Source organism: Pipistrellus kuhlii, unplaced genomic scaffold (assembly GCF_014108245.1).
Source record: "Pipistrellus kuhlii isolate mPipKuh1 unplaced genomic scaffold, mPipKuh1.p scaffold_m20_p_22, whole genome shotgun sequence".
Taxonomy (NCBI): Eukaryota; Metazoa; Chordata; class Mammalia; order Chiroptera; family Vespertilionidae; genus Pipistrellus; species Pipistrellus kuhlii.
In genome coordinates this window covers 10,289,679-10,311,771 of record NW_023425521.1, presented here as the reverse complement: position 1 = coordinate 10,311,771, position 22,093 = coordinate 10,289,679, and the positions used below count along the sequence as shown (strand labels likewise).

Sequence of the window (22,093 nt, the reverse complement as noted above, 5' to 3'; positions counted from 1 at the left end):
TACCGTAAGCTAATAAATTAGAATTCACTCCACCAGAGCTTGGTCACCTTGAATGAATGGATACAATTAAATGTGTACACCTTCCACGTGTAAGACTCTGCATCCCAGCCTGAAAACAGCCTTCCCAGCTTATTACTGAATGAATGATCCCTATTTGACAACAACTGGAAAAAAATAATTGAATGCCAAGAAGCCCCTTAAAGTCCCTGATCTTCATGGCCAAGACTGAGCAGAGAACCCAGAAGAATGCTTTGGAGCACATGTGTCAAACACAAGGCCCGCGGGCCAAATCCGTCCCGCCAGGCCTTGCAATGTGGCCCGCACCACGCTGTCATCACTGCACTCCGCTGCGTTTCCATCACAATGACAGTTTATGACTGTTCAGTAAACCATTCGGCCCGTGATTTAGGCTGGATTTTAGATTTTGGCCCCTTCTCTGATTGAGTTCGACACCCCTACTTTGGAGAGTTGGTAAAAGAGAAATATTTAATTGCAGTCTGTAGGAATGTCATGCAGTGGAGGGTCTCAAAACCAACCTAGATATGCATATGACTTGATCTAGTTTTAATTCCATAGACTATTGAGACGTGAAGATGCTCCAAAGGGCCAAGCCCGGTTTGGCTCAGTGGATAGAGCGTCGGCCTGCGGACTGTAAAGTCCCAGGTTCGATTCCGGTCAAGGGCATGTACCTTGGTTGCGGGCACATCCCCAGTGGGAGGTGTGTAGGAGGCAGCTGATCGATGATTCTCTCATCGATGTTTCTAACTCTCTATCCTTCTCTCTTCCTCTCTGTACAAAATCAATAAAATATATTAAAAAAAAAAGAAGAAGAAGAAGAAGAAGCTCCAAAGGCCAACCACTCACCTGATGCACCTTGTCCACATTTCCGCCAAACCTCTGCTTAAATACTTCCAGAGACAGGAAACCCACTACCAGTCGCTCTGACAGTACCAAGATTACTTCTTTGAGCTAAATGAACTCCTGAGAGCTTCCCCAATCCTCTTTACATTCTTTGGTACCAAACAGCACTTCAAGTTACAGCTTTAATGCCATTCTCTTGCCCACATCAAGGGTTCCTTCTATGGGCTCAACTTGTCCCAGTTTAGTGCCTTGGAATAATGAGAGAATTAAGCAGTTGGATGAACCAGAATAAATTCCTAGTTCTGGCACACTCTGTAGGGTATGCGATTGGGTATGGTCACCTTTCTGGTCACAAATTCCTCACCTACCAAATGGGATAACAATGCCTTCCGGGAACTAATCATTGTCTCACTAGTAGAAAGATCTGAAAGGTCAAAGCCAAATCTAATTTGAGACAATGGTAATTGAGACAATGGTAACTGAGGCAATTTCCCCATCAAATAATCATGTAAATCCTTACTGATATGATAATCTGCTTATTACCTGCCTAAGGGCTATGGGTGTATCCTAAACTTGCATAGCCATAGTCTCAATAAAAGGGATAGCAAGGCCAGAGCCTAGTGGCAGTCCTCCCACTAGAGGTGGGCTCCTGCCTGGCCCCCCATATGGCCAAATTAAATTTCTTCTAGTCTCTTCCATTTGTGTGCAGCCCTTCTCCAGAACCTGACCCCTGAACTGGATCCCTGAACCATGCGGGACGTGAAAGGGGTCCCCACAAATGCCCACCTCACAGAAAGTAAAATGCCTGGCATCTAACAGGCCCTCAATAAACCTTTCCTCTACAAGTTCCTTCAAATTTCCCCTGTATGCCAGGCTTTACCCTCACCGAGTTTACCACTTTCTTCTGAACCTGACGTTTCATTTCATCCTAAATACTTTCCACACTTCCTTCTCCTGGAAATGCTAAGCAAAGCACAAGGCCTTATTTAATGAAATGACTGGATTTGAGGCTGCATTTAGACTAAGTAGGTTTATCAATGTGTGTTCGCACTGTGACAATGGTCCAGCAGTAGGTTTCCTCTGGTGAGCCGTATTAGCAAAGACCTACATTTGAACTCTGGACTCATATACCCCAAGGGACTGAGTTTAGGAGTCAAGTTATAAAGGAAGAGCCAAAGTTACTTAAAAGGGCCACAGTGGTAAGGATTGTTGTTATGGCTTGAAGAAATCACAGCCAAAGAGCTCTTAAGAAAGAAACAGGAACACATATAAAATTAGAAATATTTTTGCCAAAGTGCAAAAGCTGAGCACTGGTGACTACTGGTGTTCCCTCTGGAAGCATAATGTGACTGGGTAGGAATAGCTGGCCACGCACTCCCAGCCCTGTCAGGCATGGCCGGGTCATCTGCCTCCTACTAGCAGGCTGTCCTTGGACAGATCCCTGCTCCTCTGAGCTGGGAGTTGTGTCATCTGTGAAGTGAGGGGGTTGAGTAAGGTCTCTTAGAAGGGTGAACATTTTGTGAGTCCATATTCCCCAGAGAAAACGCCTCACACATTAAACAAACATTTCTGACTCAGAGTTAGACCTCTTCCCTGGTGTTTTTAAAACTTCCTGTTTATCTGCATAAAACACCAGCTGATCTATTTTATCTGATCATTTCACCATGCGACTCTCATCCTCCAAGACATGCACTAAAATCCCCTTCACATCTTCTGGCACTCAACCTCCTCCCCGGTCAACATGCAAGTCTCAGATCCATTGTAAAGTATCAGGCCTCAGAAAACAGGGTTGTGTCACATTCAAGCAGTCAGTTGGGGAGGGAGAACCTGATTTCCAAGGATAAGGGTATGGCTCAGAATCTTGTGATGCAGTCGTTGGAAGGAGTATGGTGCCTCTATAATTATATGTCAGCAAATATTTAATGAGCAGCTGTGTCAGATGTTGCTGGGCACCGTGAGAATACAGCCAGTCAGCTCTGCCCTGAAGGTGCTTACAATCTAGCCAATGGGACTACAATCTATAAAATGTGTACAGACCCACCTAGAGATCCCTGTAATACATTATGGATGTTAAGAGGATTCGGAGAACATGGATGGGACCGGAGAAGATGGGAGCACTCTAGGTGCACAAGGACTGTCCCTGGAAAGGAAGTAGGTTGGAGACCCTTGAGGAGTCAGGGCAGCCTGTGTATATACCCTCATCTCTTTCCTGGGGAGGAGAATAACTCAACGAAAAGCCAGCACTGGTCCCTAGATGTTTGCTACATTTCTATATATGAAAGGATAGGTGAGTGACCATCTGAACAGCTGGTATGTATAACGCACACTGGCAATTTAAAAATAAACACTGACTGCTAAAATCAGTTTGGCTCAGTGGATAGAGTGTCGGCCTGCGGACTGACAGGACCCAGGTTTGATTCCAGTCAAGGGCATGTACCTTGGTTGTGGGCACATCCCCAGTGGGGGGGTGTGCAGGAGGCAGCTGATCGATGATTCTCTCTCATCGATGTTTCTAACTCTCTACCCCTCTCTCTTCCTCTCTGTAAAAAAAAAACCCAATAAAATATATATTTTTTAAAAATAAAAATAAACATTGACTTACACATGCATTGATACAATAAAGTTCTCACTGGCACCAATTGTAGGTGTGTTTTAACTTTATAATACTATATTATATATACTATTTTGACAGGTATTTTTTTTAAAAAATATATATTTTATTGATATTTTACAGAGAGGAAGGGATAGAGATAGAGAGCTAGAAACGTCAATGTGAGAGAAATATCAACCAGCTGCCTCCTGCACATCCCCTACCGGGGATGTGCCCGCAACCAAGGTACATGCCCTTGACCGGAATTGAACCCGAGACCTTTCAGTCCGCAGACCGACGCTCTACCACTGAGCCAAACCAGTTTGGGCACATGCACTTTTTTTTTTTTGCAATAATGTAATTACCACATGAATCTTTCTTCTAATTAATTTCCTTTCAATGTGCACGAATCCGTGCACTGGGCCACTAGTATAATAATAAAACAACAGATGCCTTGTATCTCCCATAGTTTGATACTGTGCTTTGTAAGTGAGGATGGAGCCCCCCCTAGAAGCCCCTCTTTCGGACACCTACTCTGCTCTGAAGTGAGTGTGGGCATTGTCTATTGTGCATGGGTCCAAACACTGGGCGCTCTTATCACTCCCCCTCCACTCGCCGTTCCTTATGGACGGGGGCGGAGAGGGGGTGGGACCCTCCACAGCCCCGGACAGCAAATTTGAAAGCAGAACTTGTTCCTTTTCAAACAAGGACCAGCCAGTTGGAACACGGAGTGGGTGTTTCCATGCAAATTCCAGCACTTTCAAGTTGCTCCACGAAGTGAGCCCAGCCAGGACAGCAAGTGTGGTTTGCGTGTGTACTGGCTTTTTGGTTTTTTTTTTTTTTTGTGTGTGTGTGTGTGTGTGTGTTTGCAGCCAGCTCTTTGATTAGGTCTAGAGAGGGACTCAATTAGCATCATGGAAACAGAGCAGATTTCAGAAGGGAAAGGTCAGCTGCAAGCCCCAGTGTTTGCTATCAGCCATCTGCCAAGCAGGAAGTGCTACTCAGATCTATTTTTAATCATCTTCCCTAGGCGAGGGCTCCTGGGAGAACGGGAGGCCAGCCTTATTCCAAGGCAAACATTCACTTGCTACCTTTCTTATACACGTTTTAAATAGTCTCTGGGCATTCTGGATATCGTTTTCGATATATTCTGGGCACCAACCTATCCACAGAGGCCCAATTCTTGGGGTCTGTTACTTGGGCACTGCCCACAAGGTCATCTTTGGAGGCCATGGCCGGGGACCTCTTCTTGGGGAAATGAGCTGAGCCCGTTTGGAATACCAACGAACTCCACATCATCATCCCTAGAACCAGGGCCCGGGCACTTGCTTGGGTGGCGCGTGGCAAGAGAGGAGAAGAGGTGGGAGGTTAAGCCCCGGATACAGGTTTGCCCCCCAGAGCAGTAAGACCAATGGACCCGACTGTGCAAACTTCCTGGTCGCTCCCGTTTTTATTTTAACCGCTTAGATCGCCTCGGAAAGGTACTTTAGAACCAGTTCATCCGGCAGTCCGTCGTTACTCAAGATACGGACTGACTAAACGAGCAAGGGTTCGCCTCTACCCGCAGGAGCCCAGCCGGTGCGGTGGCCGGTCCATCAGGCGCAAGAACATTCTGTCCACTGGCTCCTTCTCGCTCCGGATTCCCAGCAGCGCCCGTGTCTCCGTCCACCCGGCCCAGGGAGTGAGCCATCTCCGCGAGGCCTGGACTGGGAGTCTGGCAGCACACACAGAAACAGAGCCTGGCTCCGGCCCTGCGTTCTCCCAGCCCACACACAAAACAGAGTTTCCTGGTCTCCTGACACTTAGCAAACTCTCGGCCTCCAATTTCCACCCTAAGGTAAAGCCCAAGCGTATGTGCCATTGGGGCTTGGCCAAGTCAAGTCCCAGCTGCCAATGAGGCTGCTGGCTGCCACCCCATCACGCACAACACTGGGGAGGGGGAGGGGTGTGTGTGTGGGGGAGGACCCACGGAGCCCCATGACAAAGGGACAAAAGGGTGGGCTCCGGTTTTCCCTGCACCCTCCCTCTTCGCTCCTCTTAGGAGCTTATCTGTCAGCGAGCAGCCGAGCAGCCGATGGGAAAGCTAAGCTGAAAGGGCACCTTGGCTGTGGGATCCGAGCCTGAGGATGTGAAATAAGAGACTGGGTATTTGGGGCAACTTAACACCGGCAGGAGCCCAGCCAGAGAGCCGGGGAGGAAGGGACTGAGAGGCAGACGTGCTTCACGGGAGAGATAACCCCACCCCCGGGAGGGGGGATCTGGAATGGCTCCCCTCTGTGCGTGGAACTCTGCTCTAGTAGCTGGGCACACGTGTCCCTGAAGAAGGAAGGAAAAAAAAAAAAAAAAAGGCCGCTGCGCAGGGTCACTCCCCCTGACCCAGTTGGACCGCAATTAATTAGGGCTCTGAGCCCTGCTGACTCTGGGTTCCTCTGCTTTCTGGTTTCAGTAAGGAGCTTAAGAAAGAGTAAACTCTCCTGCCCCTGCTGAGGGTCTCCGTCCCCCCCCTCCCCCCCCGCCTTTCTGGGGGCTGGGAGTCTGTTTACAAAAACACACACACGCAGAGGACATCGGGGGCTCCGTGTTTGGTCCCAGAAACAGGGAGCTGGTGCCTAGAGATTTCGGAGCCAGGCACCAGGAGGGGAGGCTGAGCTGGTCTCCGCTGCTAATGTGGAGCAAAAAGATAAACCTCGCCCTGGAGTACTTCCAGGGGCACGGACGGGGTCCTGCCTCAATTCCAATTCTGGTTCTGCCATTTCCTAGCCGAGGCCCTTGGGTCAACTCCATCTGTCTACGCGTTCCTTTCGTTACCTGGGAATGGGAACAGCAGTGGCTCCTCTCTCTCCGGGCTGGTATAGGACAGAAGATGTGAGTCCCATCAAAAGTCCCGGGGACAGGGCCTGGCGCTCAGTACCCTCTCGGTGAAAGGATGACTGTTGTCTTCAGGATTAGGAGAATGCTTCCAAAGAGCTGGTTCCTTTTTCGGGCAAATGTTTGTCATAACCACCCTTTGGGCCTTCGGCAGTGGAATGGGGCTAGACGGTAGATCGCGGGTGGTGGGGACAACGTGGGTAGCTATTTCCCAAGAAATGAGAACTTTTGTCCTAGAGCGCTGTGGCTCCCGCTATGAGTACTAGTTGCATCAGAATCTCAGGGGGAGAAGGAAGACTCCCTCCTAGGGCTGGGATGAGGGGGAGGCCAGCCAGAAAGCTAGAACACAACGTTTAAGGAGGTCCTCCCTCTGAAGCACATCCTCTGCACTTGTACAAACCCTAAGCACGCATGCCTCCTTAATTGCTATGTCCTAGGAGACTTGTTGCCCTAGTCACATTCAGACCCACACCGTAGGAATCTCTGCAGGTGGGACCCGGAGACCAGCCTTTTCATCCCAGGTTCCCCTGATGTGCTGTCAGATGTGGAAATCACTGCCCAGAAAACCCTATTTTTCTAATGCCCTAAATTATGAAGACTGCAGAGCCACTTAACACTCCCGCCAAACCCCCCCCCCCCCTTCCCTTTGCCCTGGCCTAAACCTCAGAGCTACACCAAATGCCATCTGAATGCTGCCACTCAGTTCTCCCTTTAAAGTAGCAGAAAAACACCCAAGTGTGGAGTTGCCATTGCCAGCCTGTGACGACTCAGGGAGCCTCGAGAAGCCACAAGGTCACACACAAGAGGGAGTACCTGGCCCAGCAAGCCAGGGATCCCAGCGAACTTTGAAAGTTCCTCTTCTCAGAGCTACGGGTGCTTGGTGTTGGCCAATGATTTATCCGATTGCTGTTTACCTAAAGGCACTACCAGCAAGGGACTGAGCCTGGTTATTAATTACAGCCAGTGGTTTAATTTTCTTGCTTATTAACTTTATACAATATCAACATTTCTATAAACCCTGTAGCTTGTGACGACAGGGTTTATGGGAACGGGAGAGACTGTTGAGTCCAATCTGAATCAGAGGCTAGGACTCCCTGGCTTAAAACCTTTCAGGGGCTCCCACAGCACACAGAATTAATCCAACCTCCTTCACTGGGCGTCCAGGCCCCGTGATCCACCCCTGCTGACCTCCTGATTCCCCCTCACATGCCTCCTCCATCTCTTACCTGTGATGCCCTGGGCTGGATCTCCTCTAGAATGTTTCTCTGACTCTATTCCGGAAGGACTCCCCTTTTTTGTTCACTAAACAAACATTCATCCCACCTCTTTGTCCCTCCAGAATCTGGAACAATCACCTACTCAAACCCTGTGTTTCGCTGCATCTTATTTCTCTTCCCTGGTAGATCATAAGCTCCTTAAAGCAAGAATTTTGCATCCATTTCAGTATCCCCATGCCTCATCCAGTACTCAGTATCTGCTGACTGGGCAGAGCGGTGAAGTGACTTATCAATGCCACAATGAATAGTTAGTAGCAGAGCCAGACTGAGAGTAGAGACGGCTTGATCCTTCATGCAGGGCTTTTAAAATGATGCTACTGCCAAAACCGGTTTGGCTCAGTGGATAGAGCATCGGCCTGTGGACTGAAAGGTCCCAGGTTTGATTCTGGTCAAGGGCACGTACCTTGGTTACGGGCACATCCCCAGTAGGGGGTGTGCAAGAGGCAGCTGATCGATGATTTTCTCTCATCGATGTTTCTAGCTCAATATCCCTCTCCTTTCCTCTCTGTAAAAAAATAAAAAAATAAATAATAAATAAATAAAAAATTAAAAAAATCAATGAAACATATTTAAAAAAAATAAAAATAAAAATAAATAAAATGATGCTACTGACTGCCCATCAGCAACACCCCTCACTGTCTTCCTATTGGACTGTTGAGATTGTGTGAAACTATGTCTGGCTGGGAACCTGGGCGTGCGATGTGGCCGAGGCTGAAGTTTGGCCTGTGAAGTGGAATTGTCTGTGCAGCTAAACTGACACCGGAGTATCAATCAACCTTGTCAATGAGCACAGTGCACTAGCTCCGACACTGTCCACACCAGAGGCAGCCAGCCACCTGCTGGTTTGGAATTCCTCCTGAAATCACATAAACCCATTTCTCCAACACGTGTTTCAACCATCTATTAGAGCAGGCAGCAAGGAAGACATGAGCTGGGTAAGGCACTTAGGGCTTGGAGGGGGTACCTGTGAGGTGTGACAAACCAAAGTAAGATTATAAAGGCAGCAGACCCCAACGTGAAGTGAGAAGATTCAGAGCCACTCCAGGCCGTGGAATAGCCAGTGATATAACACCTGGGTGAAGGAGCCTTACAACTTGACGCTATATTTTTATTTTCGGGAAATAATGGAGGGGGAGACTTATTTAGGGGCACCCCAGCCTAGGGGTATAAATTCCCCAAACCCCCAACTGTGTGAGGGGCCCTTGGTTAGGTTTTGGCTGGCTCAGCTGCCCGCTCCGACTGTATCTGAGCATAGGTATTCCTTTTCTGCAGGTAAACTCTCACTTATTCTTGCTGCTCTCTGTACTCTATTTAAATCTGTTCCTACAGGGAAACAAAAACCAAGGACACAGAGGGACTGTCTCTGGCCAGAGGAGTCAGCAAACAATACACAAGGGCCAAACTGGGTCTCTCCCCTGTTTTGCAAATAAAGTTCTGCTGGAATGTAGCCACACGCCTTTGTTGATGCATTCTATGGGTGCAGAATTGAGTGGCTGAGTCCACATGGCCAGCAAAGTCTGAAACATTTACTGTCTGGCCTGCACAGAAAAGTTCTGCCCACCCTGATCTAGCTGAGGGAGCAGGGAAGTGAGCCTTCAAACAGCTCCTTCGTCTGCCGAGAGACCGGCTGCCCCCTCTGGGAGCCAGTGGACTGGCTTTTGCACGATGTCAGATGTCTTTTTTTTTTTTTTTTTTAGCACTAGTTACAGGCCTGGGATCCAGGAGGAGATTTTGCCTAATGGAGACACAGAAGGCCCTGAAACACTTACACACGTGGCCTCGAATGTAATGGTGCTCCGGAAATGCTTACCGAATAAACACACACAGCACGGGGAGCTGGGCAGTCTGCGCCCTGAACCAAGTCCGTCCTCCTCCCTCCGGTCCGTTTCAAGGTGACCAGTCACACAGGTGCCGGCAGCAGCCCGGTGACCTAGATTTGTCAGACCATATCTTATCGGCTTTCCTTCCTCTGTATTTACCCGGCACCTGCCCCCTCAGTGCCCAGGGCGGAGACAGACAGGGAGGAGCTCTCCTCCCCCACAAATATACTTTGTTTTGTTTTGTTTTTCGTTTGTTTGTTTTTTTCTTCTGCTGCTGAGAGGAGAGTAAAAAAAAATAAATAAGGTGGCTTATGGAGCCCACGGCAGGAGGTCTGGTTTCTCTGCTTCCTCTTTCCTTAGGCTCTCCAAGTGAACTTGCCTGGGGCGAACAGTAAGGGGCTCCTCGGAGCTGAGCGTGTGGCGTGGAAAGGGGAGGGGCCCGCTGAGGGGCAAGTCCAGCAGCTTTCAGAAATAAAAATGGGGCCACCAGCCACGGTGAGAGGCCTGGTCCAGCAACCAGACGTTCCTCCAAACACACACCAGGGAACAGCTGGGCTCAGTCACCGGCCACCCCGAGCGGCAGGGGCCCAGCTGGCCCTTCCACGAGGCTGGACTGAACCCGGGTCAGCATGACGGGAGGGGCGGGGATAGCCGAGGGAAAAAACGGTACACATGTGGGCAGGGAAATCAGGCAAATGGGATGGAAAACAACATGGAAATGTTGGCTTCCCAGCGGCCCCAGACATCGCGGTACCAGGCTCAGGGTGGAGATCCCCACCTCTGCGGTGGCCAGCGACTCCCTTAGACACTGGCTTCCCAGTAACCAAAGGGTCCTGGGCTCAGGCTGGCTGAGGGCGAGGCACGCATACATCTGTGTGCCACTGCGTAACCACTGCTTCACCTGCCGGAGGAGCTCCCTAAATGTGGACCGAATGAGGAGGGAGCTTGGTGCAGGAGGGTCACTCGGAGCTTTTGTTCTGGTCAGGAAATGCTTTCCTGTGCCCTCGTTCACCTGCTAGGGAGCTGGATGGAGTTCCAGGGAGTGTTGGTGGTGGGACCAGCCCTCACAGGGAGGAAAAGAGTTCCTGGGCCTCCAAAGGGAAACCCCGTTTAACTTTTGACAACCATCAGTTGCCCCTTTAAAGAAAGATCCAAAGGTTTTGGGGGTGACGGGGAGGGGAGCCAGCGCCACCCGCTCTGCTTCCTGACTTCACTGTGCTCTGGCGGGAGGAGCTTGTGGACTGAGGAGATGTTGTTTGTCGTGCACGGCCTGTCTCCTCCTCAGCTCCCTCCTGCCCTGAGTCACTGCCCAGCCACCAGCCATGGGCAGAGGGTGGGGAAGCTCTCCTCCGCTGCTCCTCCGCTGGCGCAGACAATGCTCTGGGTCACCAGGTCAAACCCCGCCTCCCTCGGGAGCAGGCTAAGTGCTTTGGAAACAAAGGTATCAGAGATTTTTTTATTTTTTATTTTTTTTTTTAGGATAAGCAAAATGACTTCTGTCCAAAGAAGCTCGGCCTCCCCGCCTCCCACACACACCTGAACCATCATCACAGACTTAACCAAACTGACAAGCAATTCTTGGCTATGGCCCTGACACCCAGGCCCCGACCTCTCTCCCAGCTGCCTGGCTGCTGTTGTCGCAGTAGGTCTCTGTAATCCTGCAGAGTAACCACCTGACAGAACAGGAGAGAAGGGAGTGGGAACAGATTTTCTACTAAAAATGCTAGAGAGACCTCGCAGGTGCTTGCAGGCAAGGCCCCAGAAAGCAGGATGAAGGCTGCTGCTTCTGTGATTGAACTGCCTCCAGAGGCCTGTCAGTCCCTTTGGAATTGTAAGGAACAAGGATCAGAAGCTGCAGAAGACCAGCTGTATAGCTACCGGCAAAAGTTGAGTCTCTCAAAAAGGACAATTACGGGTGCCAGGACCTGGTTATGTTTGAGTGGCACTTTGTTATTTTCTTAAAAAAAAAAAAAACAAAAAAAAAAAAACATTCATAGAGAACAACAGTTAGCAGCATTTGCTGAGCATTTATGTACCTGATTACCTCGTTTAATTTCCACAAAAATTCTATCCGGCATCTGATATTAAAAGTATTCCCATTTTCCTAATAGGGCGTTAAGACAAGGTTACTAACTTGCACAACCGCTAAGTAAAGAAGCCAGAGTCTAAACTGGCTCAGACTTTACCCTGTTAACCCGGACTTACGTTGCTTCATATCACCTTTTGCTGCTGAATGATAATCAGGGGCTTATGGAAGGAACCTTTAAAGATAGTTTCATCTGTTGCCTCATTTGGAAGGAGGAAGAAAAAGGAGAGCCAGAGAGACCAGCCTTGTCCAAGATCATAGAGCTTGATACTTTAATTCACCCGGCTGCCAGCGCTCTCCCCGGGCTGCCTCCAGCATGACGAGCAACCGTGAGGTGCAAGGCAGTAGGCGGTGCAGCGGGGAGGAGGCGGCAAGGTACAAAGTCAAGAGGTACTCAGTGCTTTCTTGATCTGTACAAGGAGCTGAACTAGAAAACCCAGGTTCCGAGGTCCCTCCAGCTCTCACGTTCTGAGAGTCTGTGACTCCAGGTCATTTAGACTCTTGTTAGGAAACAAGACAATTATACATAAAAAGTGCATGTGACCACAATCACACGGACCATATTATTTATTACAAGACGTCATTATTAATTGCTAAACGAACAAGCAAGCGGCGAGTTTTATAGACATTCAGTGGAAGGAGACAGACTTAGCTCAGGAAGACATCCTAGAAAACACTGAAGTTGCTCTTCAAGAATGGGTAATGAAAGAGTAATATGCAAATTGACTGTCACTCCAATACAAGATGGCCACCCCCAGCTGGTCAAAGATGGCTGTCCCCATATGAACACAAGATGGCCAGCAGGAGAGGGCAGTTGTGGGCAATTAGGACAGCAGGAGAGGGCAGTTAGGGATGACCAAGCCAGCAGGGGAGGACAGTTGGGGGGACCAGGCCTACAGGAGAGGGCAGTTGGGGGGGACTAGGCCTGCAGGGGAGGACAGTTAGGTGCAATCAGGCTGGCAGGGGAGGGCAGTTAGGGGCAATCGGGCCACAGGGGAGCAGTTAGGAATTGATCAGGCTGGCAGGGGAGTGGTTAGAATTGACCAGGCTGGCAGGCAGAAGCAGTTAGGTAGGGGCCATCAGGCAGGCAGGCAGGTGAGCAGTTGGGAGCCAGCAGTCCTGGATTGTGAGAGGGATGTCCGACTGCCCATTTAGGCATACTCCTAAGTCACAGACATCCTCAAGGGGTCCCAGATTGAAGAGGGTGCAGGCTGGGCTGAGGAACACCATATCTCCCCCGTCCCCCCTGCATGAAATTCGTTGGATGGAAATGCTCATTGAGAAAAGACACTTTTATTTCTTAACAGTCAATAAAAATGGTGTTTTGCATATCATTCTACAAGCTTTTTAATGTAATTGCCTAAATAATGGTCGGCAAATTCAGTCAACAGAGCCAAATAAAAAATAGTACAACAATTGAAATTTCTTTTGAGAGCCAAATTTTTTAAACTTAAACTTCTTCAAAATAAGACTCGCCCAGGCCATGGTATTTTGTGGAAGAGCCACACTCAAGGGGCCAAAGAGCCGCATGTGGCTCTTGAGCTGCAGTTTGGCAACCACGGGCCTAATATAATGCCTTGGATAAACTGCAGTTTTTTGCATTTTGCATCGTGTTCTTACCAGGAAAAGAATAGTTGTCTGACCTTTTCCTAGGTGGTTAATAAAGAAAGCATAGCCTCATGAACCTGATTTTATTTCCGTTGTGCGAATATCCTGCATAAGTGACCGTTTTAGTATTTGGCTGGTATTTGGTGCTTTGTTTTGCAGTTTCCAGCTTTTTATATAAATGATCACATATGTTGTACATATGGCCACAAAAGGTGCTTAAAAGCAAAATAGGTTTTCCCTCAGCATTCAATTAAATTTCCACACGATGAATTCTCTAATGTGGACTTGAAGGGTATCTGGTTATATATTATATAACCATATTGTATTTTGTATTTTAAAATTTTCTACCACATATTCAATTTTTCAATTTTTAAAAAATGCATGAGTAGATGCAAGAAAAGAAGAAAAAAGGATGGGTAGAAACTGGATATAGAGAAAGTATTCTTCAGGCAAGGAACATGAAAGGAGGGAATACAGGGTACAATTCACCACCAATGTTACTGAGCGAGACCAGAAAATAACCTGGGTCCTTAAATGGGCCTAGACGTACCTCGATCTATATCCCATACAGCTTCTTGGAAACCTAAGGGCTTAGGCAAGTCAGCTAATGCCCACTTTGAAAGTGTTACACCCAGACTTCGTGATCCCCAAGGACCACCTGGGAGCTGAGTCCGATGCAATAAACAAAAGAGCCTTTTCCATGCTAGCATGGGCTCCTCCCACTCACGCCGGCAGCATGGCGGAAGAGAGCGAATTTCGCCCAGTCCAGGGGTTTTACTCCGGTCGGTGGTGACGTCACTGCCTTGGCTGACCCTGATTGGGCTGAGTCCAGTTACAGAATGGAGGATAACTCCGCCCTGCCCCACAGTGGAGTCAGGAGCTCATCCTCACCCCGCCCTGCCCTCTCAAAAGGATGTTGTAAAGTGATGAAGTAAAGGAAACATCTAAAGGAGTCCTTAGCACACAGGACATGTTCAATAAATAGTAAATAGCAGCAATGCAGACTTTCCATCCTGTGCTGTTTCTGTCACCAACACAACCTCATCAGTGACCTTCTGCCCTCCCCGGAGAGCCTTTCATTCCTCTGCACCCAAAGGTGCAGGAATACTGTTGGCTTCCTCTCCCTATGCCTAGTACCAAGGCGAGGGCCTGGAGTGTTGTTTCTAATGCAAAGAATAAATAATATTGAAACGAACATGTGGTGTATGACAGTGGGTTCTGGTCAGGCCCCAGCATAGGAGCAGCCACACCGGCATCGGTGCTCACACACAGGGTAGGTGTCCCTCACCCACTTCACCGCTTCCCATTTTAGAAGAGGATTTTCTTGGATTTAACTGGGAACACAAGCTCGCCATCACCAGCGTCCTCGCCGAGTGCTGAGACACTCCTGCACCCACCAACCTTATGACTGGATCCTTACAGACATTTGCAAACCACAGGGTTCATTTTCAGAGCTCAGCTGACATTTCCTTTTGGTATTTAAAGCAACCACAGAGAAAGGGTCCCAATCGAGCAGATTTGAGTGCGCCTGCTGCTTGCTCCAGACTCTGTCCCTGGCAGCTCCTTGGATAACAAACTGGTTATTATTATATAAAGTGGGCAATTCTACTTGTGCCCAGGTTCATTGTCACAGGGAACGGGCAACACAGTGGGACAGGTCTGCCTCCATCCAAAGCGTGTGACTTCATGAATTCAATTCCTCTTGTTCATGAGGACAGAATGTGAGCGTTTCTCTCTCAAGCAGAGGTGCACAAGCCTGTACTGCATGATCACCACATGCCTGGGGTATTTTCAGATCCCTGCAATGCACATGCACTGCTTTTTCCACTTCCAGTCTCTTTAGCAGTTCCCCTACCACATCACAACCACATTCCCCTTCTCACAGCAAAGCTCTGGGCGTTTAGTTACTTGCTCAAAAGTCTTCAGTGGTACCCAGCTGCCAGTAGGACTCAACAACCTGGCTTCAACCTACCTCTTCCATCACAGTCCCTCAATATCTGGCCCATAAAGTTCATTTTTGACCAACAACTCCTTTGAAAGCCTAGTGATTGCCATGGAAACCTCCCTAGAAAATGATACATGCACACAGAATTAAACACACAATTCCAGGGATCCCTGGAAGCCAGTCCAGGGACCCCAAATTAAGACCTGTCTCTATCCTGGGTACTATTAGTCATTCACTCAGATATCCGATGAACAAATACCAGTCTTTAGGAGCTGTGTCGGGTGCTAAAGATGGCATCACAAGCATCTCCTCAAGTAGTTGGCAAGCTAATGGGAGACCTGCATCGTTACCCTGAGACCAAATTCTTTAAGACAAACACAAGGTGAAGTACAGACTTCAAGAAGAGATGACTTAGGAACCTATTATCTCCCAACTTCAAGTTCCTTGAAGATAAAATCCTTAAGGGTGGCAGCATGCTATCTAGGACAGTGCTACACACAGAGAACACTTTTAGCATTTTTGCAGTGACAGAGCAGAGACAATGAGACAAAAGAGCAAGTATGGGCACAGTCCCCGCTGCCATCACCCACGCACACCAGAGGCCTCTGAGCGCCTGTCCTGAAACAATGACGCCACACAAACCTCCCAGCTAATTTATGGCTGAGCTCACCCTGAATTTGATTCAGTCTCTGTCTGTAGGGGGGAAGATGCTAGGAGATATAAGCTCCCCATGGTTTCTTTTCACCAACATTGTTGGGAGATTTTCTGTATAAACTTGGTTCACCTGTCACTCCTTCCTGGGTGGTCAACAGGTCATCTTGTTCGCACTCTTCCAGAACTAATGCTTCCCGGGTAGGAGACTGGGGCTTGCAAAGGTCAAGTAGTTGCAGAAAAGAAGTAATTTAGGTTCCATATGTGATTTTCTCTACAGAAGCTAAACTGATGGACTTGTGTTTTGAAACTGGGCTCACTGGCTTATGTTGGAACTCTTCCATAATTTGTCACCCCTGCCTGTGCCGTACCTCAGAAATGCTCTCTGGGAAACACTGACACACATTCAACAATGATGTGCAAACACTGCAAAAGCAACAAAGGCACTTTATTTGTGGGGCTGCTCTCAGCCTTTTGTTGCTGACAGCTCATCGGTCACTCTGGAGAAAGCCTGGGCCCCACTCTTTCAGAAACACAGAGTTCACCTTTTTGAGGTAAACATTCACAGGTTTACATACAATCATCTTGCTAGGATAGAAATACTAATTCTACTGAATCACGGTTTTTGTAAAAAAAAATAAAAAAAAAAATCACTGGCTTATATCCACTAGGTACCAAAAATCTCTTAATTGATAAAATTAGAATTCAAAATGTAATTTGCAAGAACTACCTTAAGTGACACATTTATTGTGTATGTTCTTCACGGCTTATTCCGCTTGATGTGGCATAGAAGTCACTAACATTACTGGTACAATCCAAGGCCGACTATTACCCTTTTCCAGAGTACTTAGAGAAAATGAAATGAGTAGATTTTTACAAATTCTGTTCCTGTGTGGTTTTTTTTTACATGAGATTTTCGGAACATAAAAAAATGGCATTGATATTCTGGAGAGTTTGCTTATTGTACGTGAAAGACAAGCTTGTAGAGGCTGGGAACTGAGGAACAATACAATAACTTATCAAGACAGACAAAATGGGTTGGATCCCTGTATTCCAGACTGACACCCCCTCCATGCCCACTACCTCTAAGCCATGGTGTTGGGGGTGCAAGTCTTTTTGAGAACCACAGGGATCAAGCACGAGGCTCCAAAGCAGAGCTGGGAAACTGAGGTAGAGCGGCCTCTCTGCAAGTGTGAGGTCCACGCAAGCCTCCAAAAGCTCTTGCTCTGCGTGATGACAGAAACACTCTGCCTAGTGTCTAGGCACGAAGGGAAAACCCAAACGCTACCACTGCCGGCCTGATGGAACCCCAGAGGGAAGGAAAAAAACCTGCCTCCTAGGAGCTCCCCATCTGAGACGGAAGCAGCTGAGAGTGCAGCCGAGTGGTGTGGACCGGACACAACCGGTTTTGAGCCTATGGAGCCTCAGTTGGTCACTGAGTGACCCATGGCCTGTTTCCTCATGAAGAGGGGCTGGGCTCCGTGACCTGAAACTCTGGGAATTCTGTATCTGTCACCAGAAGATAACTGACCTGCAGGTTTGACAGAGTAAGAAATAGTTTGAGAGTGAGCAAAAGATTTCTTCCTGTTACCTTCCCTGGACTCCCCACCCCCCACCCTCCAGAGCCGCCTACACCTTCCCTCCAAGGACCGAGAGCAGCAACTAAAGCAGCAGTGTCTCCAAATGAAGCCACTGTCCCTAGAGTGGGATTGTGACAGATGAACCCAACTCGCTCTTCCCAGATGGCTTACTCCAGGAAGCCATGGAAGGGTTAGCAGAGGGGCGGGGAGGGAATGACGACGGCAGAGGAAGTTTTCGGAGAAAAGCTTTGTGAAGATCCAGGTTCCCATAACTGCCCCCACGGACATGAGAGTTGGGTGGTTCTTAACTCAGGGCAACTAACGGTTCCAGTGGAAACCATATTATTTATAACCCAGGTACAACTTTATCCTGGGGCCTGCACCATGAAGGAAGAAACCACAGTGTGAGCAATTCCTCATGCCAACTTACAACACCTCTGCAGGCAAACATTCAGAGCACAACACCCCCGAGAAAGCAGCTGTAGGACGGCGCCTCAGCACATTCCTCAGACAGCTCTCTCATCAACTCACCTACCCACCCCCGGCCATCGCCCGCCCCGCCGAGAGAAAGCTGTTACCTTCCTGCAGACACGTGCATCTTGGCTGTCGACTTTTCCTCCGTGTCTAACTCCTGTGCTCCATGGACTAACGTGAAACTATCCTGGCTGGTGGAAATCTGCTTGGAGTCAGCAGGAACAATCCCCTCCACTCCACTCCCTTGTCTTTTCTTTCCTTTTTTTTTTTTTGGACAGCAAGGCCAAGAGAAGCAGAGGAACCACTTTATACTTGCATAGAGCTTTCTTTGATTTACAAACCACCCACACATCTATGATCTCATCCAGCCTCATAGCAACCCAATGAGGTAAACCTGCTCTCCCCTCACACACAATAAGGTACACCTACCACACGGCACTGTTAGGGAGGACACACAGTGAGCACAGTGCTAGCTCCTAGGCATTAGACACGACCAATATCACCTCTGCGCAGTGAGAAGCGGGGAGTCAGAGGCTGGACAGTTGAGTCCAGGCGTCTGAGGATCTAGAGCAAGCTGGGAAGATAAGATTCTTTACACCGCGTGCCAATATGCTCGAATCGTTCTAATCCTGACAACGACGCATTCCCCCGTGGGCTTAGCCACCCTGGCAGGAAGGGAGCCCGAAGTCCTGGCTCCATCCCTGTTCTCCGCTGGCCCAGCACTCAGGGCTGCAGCTCTCAGGACCTTTGTGTCGTCATCTTTTCTTTTTTTAGACCAAACAATGGAATGTCGAGCTTCCAGATCAAAGGCTCTATTACAAGCACAACATATCGTTTAATTACACGGCTGCTCCAGTTATCTGCTTCCCAGCGTCTCCCTCCCCCGGGGCTGACCGTGAAACCACATAGATTACCTCGATGGGGGAGAACAGGAGACACATTCTCTCCCTGAACTTTCTTAGATGGAAGGGAGAAAGAAACAAAATGAAAAGAAAGGCCCATTTTCCAAAGAGGGGGTTGGGGCAACGGTCTTCCTGTTAAGCAGACCTGCAGAAGAACCTATAGATTACTTAACGCCGGGGGTGGCTGCGGAGTGAAATAAAGGAACCTTTGTGTGGTGCCAGCCACAGCTCCCTCAGTCCTAACCCCCAGCCAGGCATTTAACCCAACTCTTTAAATCATCAAGCTCTAATGCACCCCATCTGTGCACCGGTTGTGGCCAACGAAACTGAAGCCTGTGCTGACTTTGGCCTGGATTTGTGAATGAGCCTTTCTGCCCCCGAAGGCCCAGGAGAGAGGACAGGAGGCCAACAAAGACTCTCTTGCTCGTCACTTGTCCTCTCCCAAAGCTCGGGCTCCATCCAGGCATGCATTTGATCACGTATTGAGCTCTTGCCGTGGGCGGGATTCTGACCCAGCGATACAAAGCTAGCAGGAAATGGCTCCAGGTGGGAGAGACTGTGGAGGGGCTCCTGGGAGAGAGGAAGGTGAGGAAAAAGGGCTGCCCTTGGCTGAGGCACAGCGGCCTGAAATCCTGTCTGTATATTTAGGGAATGCTGCTTAGTTCCAAGTGGTTGGAACAGCAAGCAAGGAACTGGCAGGAGCCCTAACGCAAAAGGCTGGCTTTGCCAGATCATCCAGGACCCGTATTCCAGGCCAGAGATGAGAGTGACTTTGAAGGCCATTGCCATCTCCCCATAGTCACTTCCGCCCATCCTACAGGGGCCCACTTCTTCCAGAAATCCTCCTTAAACATGTTCACAGTAATTGCTCCTCTTCTTTGAGCCTCCAGTTTGAGTTCTTGGACAACATAACTCTCAACTTCTGCATCTACATACAATATGACTAATATCGCCCAACCGGTGTGGCTTAGTGGTTGAGGATCAAACCATACATCAAGAGGTCTCTGGTTGGATTTCCAATGGGGGCACATGCCTGGGTTGTAGGCTCAATCCCTAGCAGGGAGAGTGCAGGAAGCAGCCGATCAATGTTAATGTTTCTCTCTCATTGATGTGTCTATCTCTCTCTCCCTCCCCCTTCCTCTCTCTCTTTCAAAAAATTAAAAAATTAAAAAAAAAAAAAAACACACCACACATTTAAAGGGGGAAAAAGAAGCCTGAAGATATTTTAAAAAATGAAATATGAGTAATGTCACCTACTTTAAAGGCTTCTTATGAAGGTTAAGTGGGATAACAAAATGTCAAGTAGCAGGTTTTTAGGACAGAGAAGGCGCTAAAATGCATTTCACTGGTCCCTCAATTTCTTATGATACAGAGCACTTCTTCCTGGTATTAAAAAAAAACAAAACACAACACATCTTGGCTTCCACTTTCTCTGGATGTTTTCAGAAACGGGACAACTCACATTTTCCCTTCAAGCCTGCAGGCACTCTCCCAAAGCAAAGAGGACTGAGTCCTGTCTTCCCTCACTGACACAGCCTCCCCCATCCAAACTTCACACTCAAGGGGTTCCCGTAAGATCCAAGGCACCTGAGGCAACGCAAGTTAGGTGACAGAGGAGGAAGCCCTAGGCTGGCTGAAGCAGGAGCAGCGGAAAGGGGAGTAACCGGAGGAAACCCGGAGGAGGGAAGTGGGCCAGGTGTCAGGACTTGGAAGGCTCCAGGGTTCAAGCTCGGTGGTGACCCTAAACTCTGGAATAGGCCTAGGCGGCGGCGCTAACCCCGGTCCTGGCTTATAAACCCCTGCACCACACACGGCTGTTCAGCAGCCTCCTCCGGTCCTGCTGGGGCAGCCAGCTGGACACGACGGCTGTAGAATGGTTGCTCCTTCTTCCCTCTCTGGCTGGGGCTCCCAGGCAAGGGCAGGGAGAATGATGCCACCTTTTCTAGCATTTTTTTTTTTTTTTAAACGTAATCTGGGTCTGCATAAAGGCTTGTTTCTTTTTATCTTTTTTTTTTTTTTTTTTTTTTTTTTTTGCTTGAATGACATAGCACAGGTTCAGAAGATTTTCCTGCAGCCTCGTAAAACCTGTTTCTCCTCCCGTGGGAATTCAGGGCCGGGAGGCAAGCACTCCCCTGAGAGAGCTACTCGAAGGAGCCAGTTCCTAGACTGTACAGCGGAGATGTGGGGTTTATTTATTTTTTCAAATCCCCTCATCCCTACCCCAACCTCAGAAAGCAGTTGCCAAGGCTCCTCTGGAAAATAGGGTTCCATTTCCTCTTCTGATTGGGTCCAAATGCCATGTAAAGGCCCTAATGGTCAGCTCTTCACCAAGTCTCTCTGGTCCTCCCCAAAGTCAGCAGTCTCTCCTGGCCTTGAAAGGCAGTATCCTCACTCGTCTCAGCTAAGAACCCGCTACAAGACATCCCGGCCCCGCCAACTCTCTTCCAACTCGCTTTCCAGGCAGGCAGCATTCTAGACCGTGTTCGTCTGCCAGCCTACGCCAAGCAAGCCAAGCCAAGGACTCCAACCCCTCCTTAGCCCCTCTCCCCACTCTGGCCTGCCAACCAGCATTCCCCTCAGCCTCCAACGGGGATGACATCCAATCTCCAAAGTAACAAACGAGCACACGCCCTCCCCAACTCAGTTATTTCTCAGCTAGATGAGACAGCCATGTGGGTCAACCCCTCCCCAACTCCCACCCCCCCCACGCCCCCTGCGTGTCCCTCCCCCCCAACCCGCCCCCGAACTGAAGACGCAGCACCAATACCCAGGCTCTCGGGGAGCTTGTGGCCCTCGGCACCTTCAGGGGCAGGAAGCGCCCTCCCCGGGGAAGGCCAGGCGGGCCTGCAGGGAACGTGTACCTTGGAAATGAGTTCATCGTGGTTGGCCAGGTGGGCTCTGCAGTGAATGCAGCTGTAGGTCCGGTGGCAGGAGGGCAGGTAGGCCTGGAAGGTCTTGGACCTTGTCATCTTCACCATGGGCGCCGCTGAGCGAGGGGTGAGCTCCGGGGCGGCCCACGAGGCACTCCCACAGGACGGGTCGCAGGGGAAACACCGGAAGACGCAGGTAAAGGCCGTGGTGTGGCGGGGGGTGGGTGTGGGGCGGGCTCCACACGCTGGCGATGTCTTCGGAGGAAGGACCCTCAGGCAGAGGTCTCGGGCCGGTGCTCAGCAGCCTGCGGTACCAAGATCAGGGAATACCGTTAGCTGATGGAGCTGGGCTTCCTGCAAAGCGAGTCGAGTCCAACTTGCCACCAGGAGGGCAACATTTATAGGATGAAATGACCCCCCCCCTTCTGCTTCCTGCACGGTGGCAAGATGCCCCAGGAAGGAGAAGAAACCACCGGAGGTCCCAGAACTGCTGCTTCCCTCGAGCTGGAGGTTCGGGGCTCTCAGCAGTCCCTCCGCTGACATACAGCAAACTGGCAGGAT

At 49.3% G+C, this 22,093-nt stretch overlaps 1 protein-coding gene and 1 long non-coding RNA gene across 5 annotated transcripts in view; both read right to left on the bottom strand.

Annotated features, from left to right (window-relative positions):
* YPEL2 (yippee like 2) overlaps positions 1–22,093 on the bottom strand; it is a 93,538-nt gene that overhangs the window by 20,823 nt on the left and 50,622 nt on the right. For all 4 annotated transcript variants that reach the window (XM_036451490.2, XM_036451489.2, XM_045586373.1 and 1 more), the window contains one exon: positions 21,524–21,837. In XM_036451490.2, coding sequence (XP_036307383.1) covers positions 21,524–21,640 — 117 coding nt within the window. In that variant the 5' untranslated portion in view covers positions 21,641–21,837. The remainder of the gene's footprint in view (positions 1–21,523; positions 21,838–22,093) is intronic.
* On the bottom strand, positions 1,539–18,391 carry LOC118726553. Its single transcript, XR_004990326.2, has 3 exons — positions 17,898–18,391; positions 10,214–10,216; positions 1,539–1,551 (listed from the first exon to the last, which is right to left on the bottom strand). It is a non-coding gene; the product is annotated as an uncharacterized LOC118726553 (long non-coding RNA).